This window comes from Alligator mississippiensis, chromosome 6 (genome assembly GCF_030867095.1).
Source record: "Alligator mississippiensis isolate rAllMis1 chromosome 6, rAllMis1, whole genome shotgun sequence".
Lineage (NCBI taxonomy): Eukaryota > Metazoa > Chordata > Crocodylia > Alligatoridae > Alligator > Alligator mississippiensis.
Window position 1 is genome coordinate 66,414,036 of NC_081829.1, and position 20,535 is coordinate 66,434,570.

General features: G+C 44.6%; 1 protein-coding gene across 1 annotated transcript in view; it reads left to right on the plus strand.

Moving 5' to 3' along the window:
- The first annotated feature begins 264 nt into the window (after nt 1–264).
- The window catches only part of LOC102560557 (lipase member M), a 68,546-nt gene continuing 48,275 nt past the window's right edge, over nt 265–20,535 (plus strand). Inside the window, exon 1 of the mRNA XM_006269070.2 lies at nt 265–372. Coding sequence (XP_006269132.2) covers nt 265–372 — 108 coding nt within the window. The remainder of the gene's footprint in view (nt 373–20,535) is intronic.

Genomic DNA, 20,535 nt, shown 5'->3' on the forward strand with positions numbered 1-20,535 from the left:
TATGTTAGATGTTTCACAGGTTATACCTAGCAGTTTACATCTAAGAAAAACATGGACATTAATTTTTCGGTCAATATTCTAAATAGATTTTCTTCAACTCAAAACATGAAGAGGGTACAAGGGCAAGGGCAGCAGCAAAATGTTGGCCAAAACTTTTTTTGTTGCATAATGGATTATACATTTTGGACAAAACCAAGGGGTTAATGTATCTTAGCAAAAGCAAGATGGATTGTCTGTTCCTAGGATGCCTTACAGAGATCCAAGATGTGGCTGTTCATTACAGTGGTGTACATTATGCAAAGAACTGTTAACTTGGAAGAAGCCAGAGGAAGGAGAGATGTTGATCTTAATCCTGAGCAATTCATGAATATTGTAAGCTTTTTCCACATAGCACAATAATCCTTTCTTTGTTTTCACATGGAATTAACCTAATAAATATCCCAAGATAATTGGCTAGTAAGTGCGAGGCAGGGAAGCAAGATGACCACAGAATCCATTAGAGACCCTCTGAAGAATAACAAGCAGGGCTGCACCTTGGGTGAACTTTTCAAGTAAATGTGGGGGAAGGGGAAGGAAAGGGACAGAACGCTGGAGGGACACGGCTTCCCAGAGAATGGGGTGCAGGCAGGCAGAGCACTGGAGGGGCCTGGGTTGCAAGAGCAGGGAGGAGGATGAGTGCAGCAGTCTCACCTACGCCAGAAACTCAAAATGTCCCTAGCATGGTCTGCCTGCCCAAGCTGCTGCTCTTACAGCATCAGTGCAAAGGCCATGCACCCAGCTACTGCTGCAAGAGCAATGCCATAAAGCAGTGCTACTAGGGTGTGGACTCTTCAGGGGGTGGAGGCAATTCTGGTGCTCATCCTAAGTTGGCATCCAAGGCCAGTGCTCCCCTCACTTATCCCTAGTTATGCTACTATTTGCACTCTTTACATTTCTTGAGGGATCCTCAGAAAGGCAATCTAGACAGTCACCAGCCTGTTCGACACAATCACAGATACAAGTCATTGAATTTGTTATTAGTAATTTCATCAATGTCCTAAGTTATATTCAGATACAAAACAAAGACTTTATCATCTTTACCTGCTGTTTGCACTTCAGAGCAAGGCTTCCATACAATTTGCAAAAACAGGAGTTTTTGCCACTTATTACTATGCTATTTTGGGGCTGTTCAGACTATCTACAGTGGGACAGGAGATGTTAGAGCTGTGTCCTCATTTATTGTGCTGGCATCAAACATTTTGCAGTCATATAGAAGGTCTTGACATTTTGCAGTCAAATAGCAGCTTTCCCCTTTCCCTCAGTTTGTGCCTGTTTTAGGTACGTCATATTTCATGGATTGATCACAGAGAATTGTTTTCCTCCTAAAATGACAACTATCTTCTTCGTGACAATCCTCTTGAATCATAATTCACTTAGATCCTGTGTAGCTACTGAAGCTTTTCACATTTCCAAAATATGAAAAATAAATTAATGACAATAAATAGTTGCCTTCTTTTCAGCCATCTCTACCTCAGACCTTTTCTCAGCAGCATTCTTCATTTGGTTTAGTGATAGAAGAGAAGGGAAAGTTTACCAAACTTACTTCTGGTAGATTTCTGGGCTTTCAGGTTCCTAGTTTGGGACAAATTAAAATAGAAAATTCATGAGGAAAACTCCCATCCTCTAAAAACAGATAAAAATAGATACTATATGAGGATAGGCTGGTACCTGCACTGATCAAACATATTTCCATTGACTTATTTGGAACTTGGAAGTGCAGGGGCACATGATAATTAAACAAATCTATTTTCTTGGCCTATCTCCCTTGCTTGTACTAGATAAGAAAGTATAGAGATATGTACAAGCAATGTTAGTCCAAAGCCTTTGGTCTTCATTTGGCAGTGTGAGATGATCTGGTACAAAGGATACCCCTGTGAGGATCATGAAGTCTTAATGCATGATGGTTATTACCTTGCATTGAACAGAATTCCTTGTGGCAGAGGAAATCCAGGAGACACAGGTACGGCTTTCACCTCACATGAAACAAAATTAGATGAGCAGTCAAACTATTGCCTAATCTTTTTTGGGGGGGGGAGGGGAGGGGGGATAGAGGACCGCTAAAGTAATTTCTTACTACATATAAATGTTCTTTGCAAAGGTTGAAACATCTCTTATTCAGCTAGGCTATGGACAGACATTACACATAAACCAGTTTAAGTGATCAGAAACTGGTTTAAACCTGTAACAGAACAGATGTTCAGTGCACATAAACCAGTTTGAAAATGGTTGAAACCAGTTTGAGATCAACTTGGTTGAATGTAGTATCAGCCTTAACTGATTTGGGTCAAACTGATTTATGCAATGTCTGTCCTAGACCATTGCATAAGACCTGTCGCAGGTCTTGCTTGACCAATATTATTTCCTTTTATGACCAGGTGACCTATCACCTGGACAAGGGAGAGGAGATTGATGTTGTAGATCTTGACTTCAAAAAAGCCTTCGATCTGGTCTCCCATGATCACCTTTTGGCAAAACTAGCCAACTGTGGCTTCGGGTCCACCATGATCTGCTGGCTGGGGAATTGGCTCCGTGGTTGGACCCAGAGGGTGGTGGTTGATGGAAGTCAATCATCATGGTACCCTGTGACCAGTGGGGTCCCTCCAGGCTCTGTTCTTGGGCCTATACTATTTAACATCTTCATTAATGATGTGGACATTGGAGTCAGAAGAGGTCTGGCCAAGTTCGCCGATGATACCAAACTTTGGAGTAAAGCATCCATGCCTGAGAACAGGAGGGCAATCCAGGCTAACTTGACAGGCTCAGGAAATGGGCGGACAAGAACCTGATGGTGTTTAACACCAAAAAATGCAAGGTTCTCCACCATGGGAAGAAAAACCTGAAGCATCCTTATAGGCTTGGCAGTGTTACACTGGCTAGCACTATGGATGAGAGGGACTTGGGGGTCATGATCAACCACAAGATGAACATGAGCCTTCAATGTGATGCTACGGCTAATAAAGTGAGCAAAACTCTGGCTTGCATCCATAGATGCTTCTCAAGCAAATCCCAGGATGTCATTCTCCCGTTGTACTCAGCCTTGGTGAGGCCGCAGCTGGAGTATTGCGTCCAGTTTTGGGTTCCACAATTCAAAAAGGATGTGGAGAAGCTTGAGAGAGTCCAGAGGAGTGCCATGCACATGATCAGAGGGCCTATGATGAGAGGCTGAGAGCCATGGGACTCTTCAGCCTGGAAAAGCATAGGCTCAGGGGGGACCTGGTGGATGCCTATAAGTATATAAGGGGTGAATATCAGGATCTGGGGGAACACCTGTTCACCAGACTGCCCCAAGGGATAACAAGGTTAAACAGTCAAATGGTCCTCCAAGACCGTTTCAGGCTGGACATAGGGAAAAACTTTTTCACTATCCGAGTCCCCAAGGCCTGGAATAGACTGCCTCCAGAGGTGGTGCAAGCATCTACTCTGGACTTTTTTAAGAAACATTTGGATGCCTATCTTGCTGGGATCCTTTAACCCTAGCTGACTTCTTACCCCTGGCTCAGGGGGTTGGAATCGATGATCTTCGAAGTCCTTTCCAGCCCTAATGTCTATGAAATCTGTGAAATCAGTGCTGAGATCCAGAAAACATTCAGGGAGAGAAACTATGTTGTGTCATTGCATTGTAAAATTCTTGAGACTAAGAATGTATAAAATAACTAGCCAATTGCCCATCAGAAATGACAGTGGATGGGGATGGAGCTCCGTGCCCCCCCTGCATCTAGGCCTGCTCCCCCTTTACCCCCTGCTGCTTGGGGTCTGGGCCTGCTCCCCCACCCCACTGCAGAGGTATGGGGAGGGGAGGAGTGGACCCAGGCCCAGTGCAGGGGAGGACTGGGCCCAAGGGTGGGGAGAAGCTGGCCCACCATAGCAGGAAAAGCAGCAGGCCCAGGGTGACCTCATGGTGGTGGGGGAACGGGAGGAGTGGGCCCAGGCCTGAGTGGGGGAGGCCCGAGCCCAAGTCGGGGGGAGATGCTGCGGTGGTCAGGTGGAGAGCAGCAGGCCTGGTCCAATGCGGCAGTGGCTGGGGGAGGGGAGGAGCAAGAGCTCATGAGTTTAGGGTGTTTTTTTTTTCTTTTCTTAAAGGGCCAGAGCTGGGGCAGGTGGGCAGCCATGGCGGGGGGGGGGGCTGGGACAGCAGGGCAGGGGTTCAGGGGCTTATGGCAGAGCCCCCCATGCAAAATGGGGCAGTGGGGGGCAGCAGAAATCACACCCCCACTGGGCAGCAGCTGGTGAGTAGGGGCTGTTTTTAAAGCATCAGGACCTGGGGCCGGGTGGGGCAGCCATGGGTGGGGCTTTCATAGATTTCATAGACATTAGGGCTGGAAGGGACCTCGGAAGATCATCGAGTCCAGCCCCCTGCCCAAAGGGCAGGAAGTCAGCTGGGGTCATAGGATCCCAGCAAGATAAGCATCCAGTTTGCTCTTGAAGGTGTTCAATGTAGGCGCTTGAACCACCTCCGGTGGCAGGCTGTTCCAGACCTTGGGGGCTCGGACAGTAAAGAAATTCTTCCTTATGTCCAGCCTGAAATGGTCTTGTAGTAGTTTATGACCATTTGACCTAATCATCATTCCTAGGGGCGCTCTGGTGAACGAACGTTCCCCCAGATACTGGTGGTCACCCCTGATAAACTTGTAGGTGGCCATCAGATCACCCCTGAGCCTGCGCTTTTCCAGGCTGAAGAGCCCCAGGGCTCTCAGCCTGTCATTGTAGGGTCTGCTTCCCTGACCTCTGATCATGCGCATGGCTCTTCTCTGGACTCTCTCAAGCTTCTCCACATCCTTTTTGAATTGTGGAGCCCAAAACTGGACACAGTACTCCAGCTGCAGCCTCATTAAGGCTGAGTACAAGGGGAGAATGACGTCCTGGGATTTGCTTGAGAAGCATCTATGGATGAGGGCTGGGGGAGTGGGCAGGGGTTGTGGGGGATGGGGGAGCAGGCAGGGGATGGGGCCTGGCAGGAGTCCCCCCATGGTTCCCTCCCCCCTTTTCCATCCCTACCTCCCCACCCCCAACTCCAGCTCTGAGTCCAGGTCCACCTCCCTGCTGCAGCAGGCAGGGACTGCCCGAATCACGGAAGCTCTCTGCATCTTTTCTGAATCAATTCAGAGAGCTTTGAATTGATTTGTGCTTTTTAATTGGTCCCCTGGTTCAATCTGAATTCAGAGATTTGGCCAGCAAATTGGGCCAAATCTCCTCCAAATCATATCAGCACCTGAAGCTTTGCATAGCCCGAATTTCTATTGCGCATGATTTGCTTTGAATGTATTCATTATGGATGTCTCCAAAGTGACTGTGGTTTACTTGGGTATATTCTCCTGAGTTTTTTTGGCTAAGGCTGAAATAACTGCATTAATTAGTCTATGCAATTTGTCTGTGGTTAATGCATGTGCCATTAATCATGTGACACCAGCTGTGTGCAGACACTTTAAACATGATATAAAATAACCAGGTCATGGCCTGAGTGTCCATGTGCCACTGTTTTCTGTGGCTTTCAATCAGTTGTATACATCCTTTCTGCTTAGATGAGTAAACTAAATTCAGACAGCTCCGAATTGTTATCTAGTAGATGTCACCACTTTCAGGACTTTTGATGTACTAGTGGTCACTGCAGCTGACGTTGTATTGCACTGCATGAGCACTCAACATATATAGAGAAATGTAATACATAGAATTTAGCATAGAGGAGGAAAATTGATTTGCAAATATTACAAGAGCAAATATAATTGCTTGCAGGGAAGATAGTGAAAGAGGTCTCAGGATAGCATAGCCAATATCTTACTAGTCTGTAAGAGAAGACTTGCTTGGTTGGGATGTAATAAATAGCAGACAGAGAAAAATCCTTTTTTAATTTCCCAGGCAGACACTTACCTCTTCAATGACTTCTCTGGATATCTAGTATGTATGTTTGCCTACTTTCACTGACCCTATTCAAATAGATATAAATTATATTTTCTTAGGGTTTCTCAAACTTTGCAAAGGTGAATGCATTATATGTATCCTTTTGCCAGGAAAATTAATACCTAAGGGAGAAGTAAAAATGTATCAGTAAACAGTTAAAAACATGTTACATTTACTACTGTGGACATCTTTGTGGTTGTATGAATTAACAGAGTAAAGTAACCCCTTTCTGTGTTCCTTTTAAAAACCTCTTTCCCCGTCTATCTATTCATCATGGCTCTGGCAGCAATTTTCTGGTCACTTTGCTTGCTGGTGATCATTCTAACTCTTGTTTCTATTAAACTTAGTAGGAATCCAAGCTATGCTTTCTACAGAGGCTTATCAGTAGGTGTCTGGTTGCTGATTATGGATAGTCTCTCACAGATAGCAGTGTTCAACTGAATTACATGTTTTGCTTGAGCTTTTCCCATCCTTGAGGTCTCCCTCCAATCCAAATTCCAAAATGCCGAAGGAGTTGCATTTAGGAGCTTTAAAGTGGCTCCTCAATCTGGATTTATAATCAAGCAAACAAATGAAAACTTTCCTCTTTTTATAATAATAGTTGGATAGTTCTTCCTCTCTCTTTTCTGGTCGTCTAATTTTTTTCTTTGCCTTACCTTTTCCCCAGGGCCTTGAAGCCTGTTTCTGAAATCATCTAAATGCATGAGGGCACTGCCAGACCACAGCTTTGGTCTTGTCAATGTCCCCAGCCATTCTCAGATGTATTTGGCTAGAGGTACAAATTTCCTACTAGCTTTTATCCAAGCAACAGGATTTTCAAGCAATAAATGTAGTTCTGAAAGTGCCTTCAGTTGTACAAATCAGTAGCTTTTCTTCCTTTTCTGTGAACAAGCTCTACATTATGAATCAGGATGAAGGCTGAGCTGAACCAAACTGAGTGTTTGAAGGAAGTCTGATGACAAATTTGGCTTTATGTTCTCCTTTCCAGGTTTCATTGCATTTTCATCAATGCCACAACTAGCTCAAAAAATCAAAATGTTTTTTGCTTTGGGTCCTACATACACACTTCAAAACACCAGAAGTCCTCTGCTAAAGTTAGTATTTCTTCCAGAATCATTACTGAAGGTAATGATTAATCAATATTTCATTTTGCAAGTGGCTATACTCATGTTATAATTATGGGTATAATTATATTTGTTCTCTTACTTTCTGCTATTTATTTTAAGGAGCAGTGGGAATAACAAGATTCAGTGAGGCTCATTCACCCATTTATCTATTTATGGATTACAGTGTCACTTAGGCATAATTTTTACAAATATGAATTTAAAAACATTTAAAGTTCTAATTCTTTTTCTAGTATGGGCACATGCGTTTGTGATGTATAGTTATATCAAACCTCTAAAGAAAAAACAGTGTTTCCTAAGAACCCCAAAACTCTTATGACTGACTGAGCATTTCTGGCCCACTTTTATTGGTTTTACATAATCTATATTCAAGACCTGGTCATCATGAATATGTATTGCACAACCTGGCTGCACATGAGAAACAGGGCTCCTGTATTTTGAAATGTTTCCTGTTATTCACTAATTGCGTACACTTGTTTAAGCTTTACCCTTACTTATACTTCAACTTACTCCAATTCTTCACTTTTGACACTTTCCTAGATCCAACCTGTAATGTATGAAAAATAAGTCAAAATAAGGGAGATACCAAATGGTGTTTTTATCTTTTTACAGATGATGTTTGGCAAGAAAGAATTCTGTCTCTTAAGTAGGCATGTGAGAGCACTTATTGCTAGGGTGTGCAGCAACAGTTTGATAAACTGTCTGTGCACTAGAGCACTTTTCCTTGCCAGCAGATTTAATGAGAAAAACTTAAACAAGGTGTGCAAGTTTAAAAAAAATCTGCATTTAAGTTCCTAGCAAAAATTAACCCAAAATGTACAATGTTTGTGTTCACAGTTTACTTAAAACTAGAAAGTAAGATTCTTGTCTTACACAGATTTATTGTTTTTTTTCCCCATCTCCTAGCAAGTGCCATGTAGGCTTGTCTAGAATGGTGGTTCTCAACCTATTTGCCACAGTAAGCCACACTTGCAGCTTCCAATATAGACTCATAGATTATAGGGTTGGAAGGGACCTCAGTGGGCCATCTAGTCCGACCCCCTGCCCCTGGCAGGCAAGAAAAGGGTCACCAAACCTGGGATCCTGGGATCCCAGCTAGGTGCCTGTCCAGTCTCCTCTTGAAGACCCCCAAGGATGGGGTAAGCATCACCTCCCTTGGGAGCCCATTCCAGACTCTGGCAACCCTGACTGTGAAAACCCTTTTTCTAATGTCCAGTCTAAACCTACTCTCCAGTAGCTTATGGCCATTGTTCCTTGTTGTTCCAGGGGGTGCCCTGGTAAACAGATCATTGCCTACTTCATGTTGCTCTCCCCTTATGAATTTGTACACTGCCACAAGGTCCCCTCTTAGACTTCTCTTAGAGAGGCTGAAGATGTTAAGGTCCCTTAGGCTTTCCTTGTAGGGCCTTCCCTGCAGGCCTCCAGTCAAATGAATGGCTCTTTGTTAGGCCCTCTCCGGGTTGTCTGCATCCCGCTTGAACTGTGGCATCCAGAACTGGATACAGTACTCCAGCTGCGGCCTGATCAGTGCTGTATAGAGAGGGTGAATCACCTCCTTGGGCCTGTTTGTGAAGCACCTATGGAAGCACGACAAGGTGCGATTGTCTCTGCTGACTACTTCATCACATTGGCGACTCATGTTCATCCTGGAGTCGACAGGGACTCCAAGATCACTTGCTGCCTCAGCGATGATGAGAAGTTTGCCCCACAGCCTCTAGGTATTATGGCAGTTCTTTCTCCCTAGATGTATCACCTTGCACTTGCCCTTATTGAATTGCATCCTGTTGCTCTCTGCCTACTTCCCCAACCTGTCTAGGTCAGCCTGGATCTGATTCCTCCTCTCCAGGGTGTTAGCTTCACCCCATATTTTTGTGTCATCCGCAAATTTGGACAGGGTGATTTCCATCCCCTCATCCAGATCACTGATGAGGATGTTGTGGGCTGCACCCATACAACTTATTTCCTGTGTATCTATTTAAAAAATATTTTTTATCTATTGTCAAATGGGTCACGGCAGTATGCTGATTGGGCCGCATGTAGCCTGTGGGCCACGGGTTGAGAACCACTGGTCTAGACCATACCCAGCCATGCCTATTGATGTCTCCACCACTCCTCCTAAATGCACATGGGTCACTGATGCCCTCTGTTGCTGGTAAACCACCTATGATTGTCCACTTGATCCTGTATTTTTCTCTGCTGAACTAGTCTACATTTCACTTCAAGTTTGGTATACTTGAACTGTCCCTGTACACTAAAATATTAATTAGAACAGGATTTGTACAGGATGAGATACTTAAAAACACTAATTAGGTGTCTAAGTGGATCTTCATGCGCAAGTACGCTTCTCTTCCATCTATTCATAACTTGAAAAATCCATTTATACCTCTGCTTTGTGACATGCCATCATCTCACCCTTAAGACTGAGTCATACAAAAGTAGCAAGGAGGAGGAATATCATCCACCTTTTACATTAATTATTTTTTTCAGGGGCTAGAATAGGTAGATTGGAATAAATTTGCACTTTGCCTCATTTAAGCACCTAATAGATGGGACAGTATTCAGTTCCTAGTTTCCCAGCTGGTGGGAAGCAATTCTAGAGTACAGTTTTGGGGCACAGAAAAAAGCCAAAGGAATCAAAGATTAGGCACAATTTATTGGGATAAGTTTTGGGGGGAAGAACTTGACTCCCTCACTCCACTACTATATTATTCACAGTTTGCATACTAGAGGGTGGTTTCAAAGTTGGTGGGCATTAATAAAAAAAAAACCAGTTTATTTTGGAAGAAAAGGAATTGATGTTGGAGACATGGTACATAGTTTTAGTGCAGAGAAGGAATGTTCAGATGGTGATTGATTTGCTAGCTGATGCAGTGGCCTTCACTGACTGAGAATAATTCATGCAGGACACTGACAGCATGAATACAAGTAGAAGTAGAGCAAATACACTAAGTGCCTCTAGGGAAAGTTACGTTTCCTGGTGCAGGCAACACAGACTAAGGACTTATTTAAATACTCACGTTTGGGCTGGAGCACTATAAGCTAGTTTTACCTAATTTCCACAAGGAGATTTAAATCAGCACAAGTTGATTTAGGATTTGTCTCAGACCCATTCCCAACCTGCCTAACCTATCACAAGTTTTGATTTGAGATGACAGTGGGTATTGCAGATCTTGCACTACAGCAATATGAAATCAAGATAACACGTAGCTAGTAGCTACGTTAATACAGTTTAATACAATCTGGATTGGACTGCCTGATTCTGAGAACTGTATAAACCCACAGTGAGAGAAAGTTTCTGCTAAATTTATAATCTAAATTAAGACTTGACAAAAGTGGCTGAAGAAAACAACTGTAGTAAATAAAGAAGAGATGATGGGGGTGAAGAGTGAAGGGAACACAAATAGCCAAATAATACTGCAGAAAACACTTGGGGGTTTTATTTCATTTAAATGAAAGCAGTTCATATTTTTCATGGTAAAGGGAATTTCCCTGTTTATTGAGCTGTTGAAAGTTTGTTTGGGTACAGCATTTTCTGTTATTTTAATTTCTTAAACGAAAGACATCTCTAAAGCTAGTTTTTGGTTTTTTACAGAACCTAGTAGATGTGTATTTATCACACTTCCCCGATTATACTTCTGTAAAAAACATAATTCATTGGGGCTGGGTACAGTTTCTGAAATTGACACTGCCTATTAAACTCTGCCTCTGAATCTGTTGTATTGAATATTTTCTAATATTATCTAACTCCTCTTGTTACATGAATGTTGGGGAAAATAACAAATATGCTTGTCTTTTTGAGATTTGCAAATGAGCATATTATGCATAAATTTCAACACTAGGAACACCAGAACCAGGATCAATCAATACCAGGATAATTGTCATGTATCACCTCTCTTGATTTCTAAGTCAGTTGCATAGGTCTTCATTACTAGCAGGAGAAAAGGCCAAGTAAACAACAAAAAAGACTAAGTACCGCAGAACATGAAAATGTCTATTTCTACTTGGTAACAATACTTCTTTTGCTAAATCTAATCCTGAAAAAGAAGGAAAGACATTTTTCATAAAAGACCCCCAAATTTCTAGTTGCAACAAAAATGAACAAGTAGCTGGAAAAATATTTCTATTTTGCAGTTTTAAAAAATAGCAACAGAGACAATAGCATAGGTGGGCAAATATGCTTAAATCCTGATTTATCTAACTAAAACTGTTACAGGTCTCAAAAACTGTGGTTGGATTGTCAGATAGAGTTGCAGACCAGGGTTTATGTGACTAAACACTGATTTAGGAGGGTAATTTGAATACAGTAACTCTATACTGTATTTACCTTTTGTCCCATAAGTAATAAAATATATTATACAATGCTGCATTGGCCCCAGTTGATGCCATAGCATCCTAAGACCTTGTACAGAACTTTAGTTTCTCCTGGGATAGTGTTTTTAGTTTCCCTGGAGAAAGTATGGAGAAAGTATGAGTGTTCAAGAAGTTCAAGCTTTTTTTGCTCTGAGTAAAAATGGCTACTCTAGGAAACACCCACTCTGGGAATAATGAGTTAAATCACTCACAGGACAGTTTCTTATGGGAGAGTAAATGTCTTAACAAGCTGTGTGGGTAAGTTTTTTCTACCAGGAGAATAAAACAGATTTTTTTCAGATTAAAGAACATTAGTAAGAGGCTAAATATTCACAATGAAATAAAACTACACCAAACTTTTTTTCATTTGTAAAAAGAAATCTGAGAAGACTTTTAATGTACTTAGAGCAAGTTTTTCTCCATACTCCTTAACTAATTCAGTCCCTTGTTGGCCTCAGTGGTTCCTTATAGTCATCCTGCCTGGCACCATGCACTTCCTCTTACAGTATTAACCCCAGCCTAACCGCAGATTGGTCAACTCCCTCCAAACTGCCACATGGTGACACTGTATATGATTTCTCATTTTAATAAATGGATTCTATCATACATAAAGGATCCTTTTACAAATAATTTTTAAGCATTCAAAAAAATCCTCCAGAATGCTACAATTGTTTAAATGCTTTGTAATGTAAAAACAGTGTCTAGTTTGATACGTTGCAACAACAGTTTTGTTGTAATACTTTTGCAGTCAAAGAAGAGTAAGCCAGATTATTTGTCCTTGATCTTCAAGGATCAGTCTGCATATACATAGAAATAGCCTCTCTCTAAATAGCTCTGGACTGTCATGCACCTTTAACATCTGACAAGTTTGGGAACAGGTTCTACTCCTTTTGCCACTGTGGACAGCAATGTCATGACATAAGAAAGACCTGTATCTGCTCCCTGCCCTCCAGTGTGTTAACTTTGCCCCATAACTTAGTATCATCTGCGAACTTGGAGAGGGTGCTCTCCACACCCTCATCCAAATTGCTGAGGAAGATATTAAATAACACTGGTCCAAGGACTGAACCCTGCAGGACCCCACTGCCCACCTTCTTCCAGCCCATCCACCACCACTACACATGCCCCTGCTTACCAGCTCCCTAGAAATGGTCAACCTTTTGGCTCTGTGGTTCAAATGAGTGGCTCAGGGCTGGTTCAGTGGCTGGATTGGGCCCCATACACCAGGATTGTGCCTGCATGCCTGGATCAAGCCCTGCACCACCCTTGCCTGGACCTGCATGTCAATGCTCCATGCCAAGATTGTTTCCTGGGGCCCAATACCACCCGTGCCTACCACGCACCAGGATGGGAACCCACACTGTCCCTACCTGTCCCCACATGCTGCAATTCATGGCCTTGTGTCATCTTGCTTAGGCCCTGTGTGCCAAGATCAAGTCTTGGGGCCACATGCTGCCCCCACATGCCAGGATCAGGGACTCTTGCTGCATCTTTCCAGTCCCACGTGTCAAGACTGGGCTTCATGCCACCTTACATACCCAAAATAGCATATGGCCACAGCCCACAGAATACCCCATGGACCCCTGAACAGGCCTCTGGGCTGCATGACACAGGGCTGGGGCCTAGATCTGTGCATATCAGAGTCCTGACCCTTAATATGCAGTTTCTTACAGCATGTTCTAATTTTAAAGTCATATAGCATTCCATAGTTAGCATGTGCTCGCTGTAATGCCTCTACTTAGACTAGAACCAAAGGTAATATTCTAATTTCACAGTTTCATAGTAGTTAGGAGCGATAAGGGACTTTACAGATCATCGGGTCCAGTCCCCCTGCACTTGGGCAGGAAAGACTGCTGGGATCAGATGACTCCATCAAGATGGGTGTCAAGACCCTTTTTTGAAGATTGCCAGGGTGGGGGACTACCACTTCTGGGGGGAGCCTGTTGCAAACCCTCAACACTTGACCCCAGAGAATCACCCTCCATGTCCCCTGATTGGTCCCTTGGGTCACCGGGAGAGGGATAAAAGGGGCAGCACAGCTGAGTCAGGGGAGACCAGAGAGGAACCACAAGGAAGGAGTTTCAAAGAGCTGACAAAGAGCTGGGCCAGCAGGGTGGGAGCAGTTGCCCCAGAAGAACCTGAAGGAGTGGGACCTGCAGGCAGCAGTTGAACCCTCAGCAGCACGGTGTGTGGCTGGCAGGAGAGGCTCCCCGCTGGGCTCCAGGATCCCCTGTGAGAGGCTGTGGCCAGCAGGAGAGGTTCTCCAGTTCCAGCAAGGATCTGAGCAACGACCTGAGAGGTTCCTAGCTCTGCTTTCAGCTCCTCCAATAAGAGGCCAGGAAGCTTGACATGAGGCCGAGGCTCCTGGAAGGTTAAGTCCCCTAGCAGCTTGAAGTAGTGCCAGCACTGCTGGCTGTGTGGTAGAGTTTCTGCCTACCACATACAAGATCTGTGTTCAAGTCCTAGCTAGGATGACTTAGAGTGAGTGAAGTGACAAGGAGAATTTCTTGTTGCAGTGGAAAGGGGTCATTGTGTTTTCCTCCTCTCCCCCTCCCCCCCTTCAGGTACCTAGGCCCTATATTTCTTGTTATTTGACATTTTGTATTTTGTGCCTTTTATATTTCGCCCACCACTATTGTTTGTTCTGCTGTTTGTATTTTATATTTTGCTAACCCTGTCTTTTGTCAATGATTGTAAGTGTCTAACCTTTGTTGAATCCTCCCCCCTTGGGGCATTGTAGTGTCCCCTATACCCCCCTGGTTTATACCTGTTATGTTCCCACTACTGTTCTCTCATTAAAAGGTATATGGTTAAGTTCCCATTGGTAATCTGGCTCTGCTCTATACGGGGAGGCAGATCTCTACACCTCCTACAATGCTTGTGCACCTGCTCTGATCCCTTCAATTGAGGAGGGGGTACATCTTGGAGTACCACCTGGATTACACATCTAGCCTGAGGCAATCTTCAATCAGCTTGTGTCCATTATTTCTTGTCCTCCCCTGGGGGGCTTTGGTGAACAGATGCTCCCCCAGGCCCTGATGTATGCCCTTGATGTACTTATAGGCTGTCACCAAGTCCCCTCTCAGTCTTCTCTTCTTTGAGCTGAACAGTCCCAAGTCTTCCAGCCTCTCCTTGTATGACCTGGTCTGTAGGCCTCTAATCATGCACGTGGCCCTTCTTTGGTCTCTCCTGAGCTTCTCCACATCTTTCCTGAAGTGCGGCGCCAAGAACTGGATGCAGTACTCCAGCTGCAGTCTCACTAAGGCCAAATAGAGGGGGAGTATGACATCCTCAGCCTTGCTCAAGATGCCTTGGTAGATGCATGCCAGTGTTAGATTAGCTCTGCCAACTACAGCATTGCATTGGGGGCTTATATTGATTTTGGGGACTACAGAAGGTGCGGGGAAAGCCTGAAAACAGAGAGAGGGACAGCAGAAAATCACAGGAAAAGTGGCAGGAAAGACTGAAAGGCAGCAGGGCAGCAGGAAAGCAGAAAAAGGCAGCAAAAAGTCACAGGGAAAAGGCAGTAGATGGCACAGGAGGCTGAAAGGCAGCAGGGACAGCAGAAAAGCAAGGAGAGGCTGAGAGGTGGCAGAAAATGGGAGATGGAATTGGGAAGAAATCGGGAAACTAGCAGAGAGGTTGGGGACTGGAGCTGAATGAGAATGAGGCTGGAATTTAAGATAGGGAAGGGACTGGGATTCAGTAAAATATGACCCAACTCAGGGTTGCAAATGACAGTGGTTTTATTGAACAGGGAAGATGGTAACACAATGTCTTATTGGTTCCCTTGCACCCACACACACACATGCATGCACATACAATGGCAGCAGGGGTTAGAGAGGCTTAGTGCAGGGGCTGAAGTCCACTTAAGTCCAGGAGGGGAGAGGAGGAGGGGAGAGAGAGAGAGAGAGAGAGAGAGAGAGAGAGAGAGAGAGAGAGAGAGAGAGAGTCCAAATTGTAGGAGTTGGTGTGCAGGTAATATCTACCTATCTCAGGCTGGAAGTTGATCCTCGGTGGCCAGTCAGGGTCTCCTTCAGCTTGGTGTTGTCCAGAGGGGGTCGCTGGCAGGGCCTCTGGGGTGGATAGGTGACGTAAAGCTGGTCTGGTCTGGTTGGAAATGGCGTTCCCACTGCGTCTGTCTTCACTGCCTCTTTTTATAGGGGCAGACCTTGTGTGACCCTAGTGACAGGAGGCATGCCCAGGCAAGGGTCAACCCCTGGCATACTGAGCATGTGTGCTTCATGCAGGGATGTGCAGTTTCAGGTGTCTGTAATGGTGGGGTACAAAGGTAGAGTTGTTGGTTCTGCAGAGTCTTTTGTCTTTTAAATGCTGGGTTCTTGTCTCTGTTCCTGGGTGAATTCCATGGTTCCTGGATGAATCAATGTGAGGTGATGGCCCAGTTATTATAGGCCATTCAGTAGGTGGATGCCATCCCTTCCCTGTAGGCCACAGTCCCAGAGGTGCGTGCCATGGTCAAAGAAACCGAAGCCCTCATGTTAGCACCAACACCAGAGTCTTCTGTTTACTTCTTCTATACATCTATCCCTCCTGTACTCGTGGCCTGCAACTGGGAGGACTGAAGAGAAAACTACCTTCACCCCAACACCTTGAGCTCAGAGCTCTGTAGACTCTCATAACCTGGCCAGGATTGTTCCTGGCAGTGTCATTTGCTCCCACATGCATGAGGAGCTTGGGGTAGTGGTCAGAGGGCTGGACAAGTTTTGGGATTCTTTCAGTCACATCCCAGATGTGAGCCCCTGGGAGGCAGCAGACCTCACAGGTTAGGGAGTTGGAGTGGCAGATCACTCCCTTAGTCCCCCTTAGTAGGGAGTTGCCCACCTTGCATCTCTTCTTTGGGGGGCCTGGCTGCCTTCCTTCCTCTGCTTGACACTATGACTTACTCTGGGAAAGTCATAGTGCCAAGCAGCATTAGCTTCAATTCTTGAGATATTCAGACAGAACCCAAACTCCTCATTCAAGCAAATCCACTGATTTAATAACAGAGTATCTTGTATAGATAAGGAAGCTAAGGGACTGAGACTAAGTTGCTGACACTAGATCAAAAGAAAGCCTGCAACAAGCAAGGGTGACTTCAGTTTTCCTGTTATCCAGCATCACACTAACACAATGGTTCTCAGCTTGTTTAGACTCAAGGTTCTCCTTGACCATTGTGAGGCATTCCTCAGAAAATACCAGCTCTTAGCTTTCATTTTTTTTTAAGTTAAAAAAAATGTCAGCACTTCTGTTGCAAAAAACTCAAAACCCCCAACAGTTCTGAAGTATTTAACACTACATTAACACGACTCATCAGAATGTGTGATATGAATTCTATGCACCTCTAAGTATATTAAACATTTCCTAAGTTGTGCTTTTAATAGAAACATTTGTGTACCTCTTTCTGGCTCAAAATATTTAACAGTGTTTATTAAACACAATGCATTATTTTTCCTCTATATGTTACTCATATTTTTACAAGTCAGTAAGTTGAACAACACATACCTATACAAAACATTTGGAAACATATAGCTAGGGACCTACCTAAGTTGTGGTTAGATTAAGTGTTTTTTGCTGCCCATATTAGTGTACAGAGCTGATTTTACATACATTTTTCAGTAGCCCCACCCCAGGCTGCAATTGGCCCTGCCCCTCACTTCTAATTGGTGGAAGGCCACTTCACTCAGTCTATACTACTACCTTTAAACATTTTGGGGGGGCTGATTTCAAAGGAAATCATGGCCAATGCCCATTTTACCAGAAATTGTAGTAATAATGGACAATGCTGTTTTTCCCAGTGTGGATACAGTTCAGCCTCTTGACACTTGACAGGACTGAAATGGTTCCTTAGGCCCACAAGGCCTAGAGTAGCTCTGGCATTTGTAAACCAAGTGTGCATTCATGCAGTTATGCGATTGTATAACCTGTTTTCTACAGAGAGTCTGATGGCACTTGTTTTTCTGCAAAAGTCTGATGATAAAGGCTTGTTATGGATAAAACAGTTTGTAATAGTGCATTCACGATAGCCTGGGAGATAGTGACCATCACTTGGTCAAGTTCATTATCCAGCGAAGGGTGGGTAAAGTAACTAGTGGGGCTAAGGTGTTGGATTTCAGAAGGGCCAACTTTAGCAAGCTTAGAAGGCTAGTTAGTGAGGGGATGCAACTCAAGAACATAGAGCAAATGGGGGTCCAGGAGGGTTGGAGGTATCTCAAGGGAGTGATCCTTGGGGCTCAAAAGGAGCCTATTCCATCATATAGGAAGGGAGGTAAGGGGGCAAAAAAGCCCCCTTGGCTGAACAGGGAACTCCAGGAGAGTCTAGGGGCAAAGAAAGAGATGCATAGGCAATGGAAGGCGGGAGCAGCCACCAAGGAGGAATATATCTCCCTGGCACGCTATTGCAGGGAATCAGTTAGACAGGCCAAGGTGGGGCTTGAGCTCAGGCTGGCTTCAACAATCAAGGACAATAAAAAGTCCTTCTTCAGGTATATAGCAGGCAAAAGGAAAGCTCAGAGCAACATAGGTCCCCTGCAGGACAAATCAGAACAGTTGGTGGTTGAAGCAGGGAAAAAAGCAGAGCTCTTCCATGAGTTCTTCTCTTCAGCATTTCTATGTACCGACCAAGGCAATTCCCCCACCTCGATCACTGATGGATGTCCACATGACACCAGTCTGCCTATGGTTAGTTCTGAAATAGTTAAGGAGCTCCTGGAGGAGCTGGATGGGTACAAGTCAGTAGGCCTGGATGATCTCCATCCATGGCTGCTGAAAGAATTTGGATAGTGTAATAGCTGAGCTGCTGGCACAGCTGTTCGAGCACTCATGGTCCTCCGGCCAGGTCCCTGAGGACTGGAGAAGGGCCAATGTGGTGCCCATTTTCAAGAAAGGGAGAAGGGATGAGCCGGGTAACTTTAGACCAGACAGTCTTACCGCTATTTCTGGGAAAATGCTAGAGAAAACAATCAAAGACCACATTTGTGCAGGCCCAGCAGGAGAAACGATGCTGAAGGGAAACCAGCATGGGGTTGTGTGACAGCCAGAACTAGAGGGATTAATAAGCAATAATGTGTGCTTCTTGGAGGCATTTGGTATTTTGCCTAAATAGGTAATATTAGTTTATATAAGCTTGTAAGTTTGTAAACTGCAAATGTAACTTGTCTGTCATAAGTTTAACCAAACTGATAAATTAACTGTTCATGGAACTGACTGGCCCCCATAGGCAAAGCTGTAGCTGTGAGATTAGCTGGCCTAACGGTTTTTTACTCAGGGTTCAGCCTTAGCGATAAAAACTGGATCTAACTGCTAGGCACACCCAAACACATTCCAGGAAAGCATATCCTAAGAAAGCATATTCAATTGAAGCCTAAAAGGGGTTGGGATTTAGGTGGAGCGATGTCAATTTCAAACCTAAACGTGCTGCATCATAATTTGCTTATTGGATAAATCTGAGTCTGGGTAGTAACCTTTTATGATAATTTTAACACCTTTTAATCCCATAGGGTAACAGCTATAAGGCAATATTGTGAGTGGCCCTGAGGCCAACAGATTAACATAAGACTAGGTATAAAAAACACACATCAGGTAACCAGAAGGAAGGAGGGAACAGAACGGTCATTTCTGTCCCACGCCCAGACCCCAGACTCCCAGTGTGAGTGAGGATCGGATCCTGAGCAAGGGACCTTCCCCGGTAATCCCTCTGACAGCGCTGATCATCAGGGACACCTGACTTCGCTGGAATCACTTGGTGCGCACCTGGCATTGAGGGACTATCGATAAGTTGCCAACCCATGTCTGTCTATTTGTTGTTTTGAACAGCCCAGTGTGGCTAATACCCTTGCAGTGCCCAGTTAGCCTGTGACATTGATTTATCTATCTATCTGTTATTATTATCTGTTGTTATTATTTACTATTAGCTCTTTTATACTGTGTTATCTGCTTATCGCATTTATCTTTCTGTTAACTGTTGTGTGTGTGTAAGCTATAATAAATTTGCCTTTATTCCACTCCCAGCTTTGCTTCCTCAATCCAAAACTGAATCAAACAGCCCAGTTGGCCTGTGATAAAACTGATACACTCATAGTGCCCAGCTGGCCTGTGACAGGATTGTCACAGGTAGATCCTGCCTGACAAACCTTGTAGCCTTCTATGATCAGGTCACACACTGCCTTGAAATGGAAGCCAAGGCTGATGTCATCTTCCTGGACTTTAGGAAGGCCTTCAACACAGTTTCGCACCCTATCCTCATTGGGAAGCTAGCAGACTGTGGAGTGGACACCTACATGGTCAGATGGGTGGCCAACTGGCTTAGGGACTGCACTCAGAGAGTGGTGGTGGATGGTTCCTTCTCGGCCTGGAGGGAGGTGGGCAGTGGGGTCCTGCAGGGTTTGGTCCTCGGACCACTATTATTTAATATCTTCATCAGCGATTTGGACGAGGGTGTGGAGAGAACTCTTCAAGTTCACTGATGATACCAAGTTATGGAGCAAAGTTAGTACACCGGAGGGCAGGGAGCAGATTCAGGCTGACCTGGACAGGTTGGATCAATGGGCAGAGAGAAATAGGATACAATTTAATAAAGATAAATGTAAGGTACTCCACCTGGGAAGGAGGAACCCCCAGCACACCTATAGGTTGGGGAATGTCCTTCTCAGCAGCTCGGAGGCAGACAGGGATCTTGGAGTCATAATTGACTCCAAGATGAACATGAGCCAGCAGTGTAACAAGGCTATCAACAAGGCCAATCGCGCCTTGTCGTGCATTAGCAGGTGCATGACTAATAGATCAAAGGAGGTGATACTCCCCCTCTATGCGGCACTGGTCAGGCTGCAGTTGGAGTACTGTGTCCAGTTTTGGGTGCCATACTTCAAGAGGGACACGGGGAATCTCGAGAGGGTCCAGAGGAGGGCCACTCACATGATTAGTGGTCTTCGTGATAGACCCTACAGGGGAAGGTTGAGAGAGCTGAATCTCTTCAGCCTTCACAAGAGACGGCTGAGGGGAGATCTTGTGGCTGCCTATAAATTTATTAGGGGAGGTCAACGGGGAATAGGGGAAGCGCTGTTTACTAAGGCACCCCAGGGAGTGACTAGGAATAACGGGTGTAAACTAGTTGAGAGTGGGTTTAGGTTAG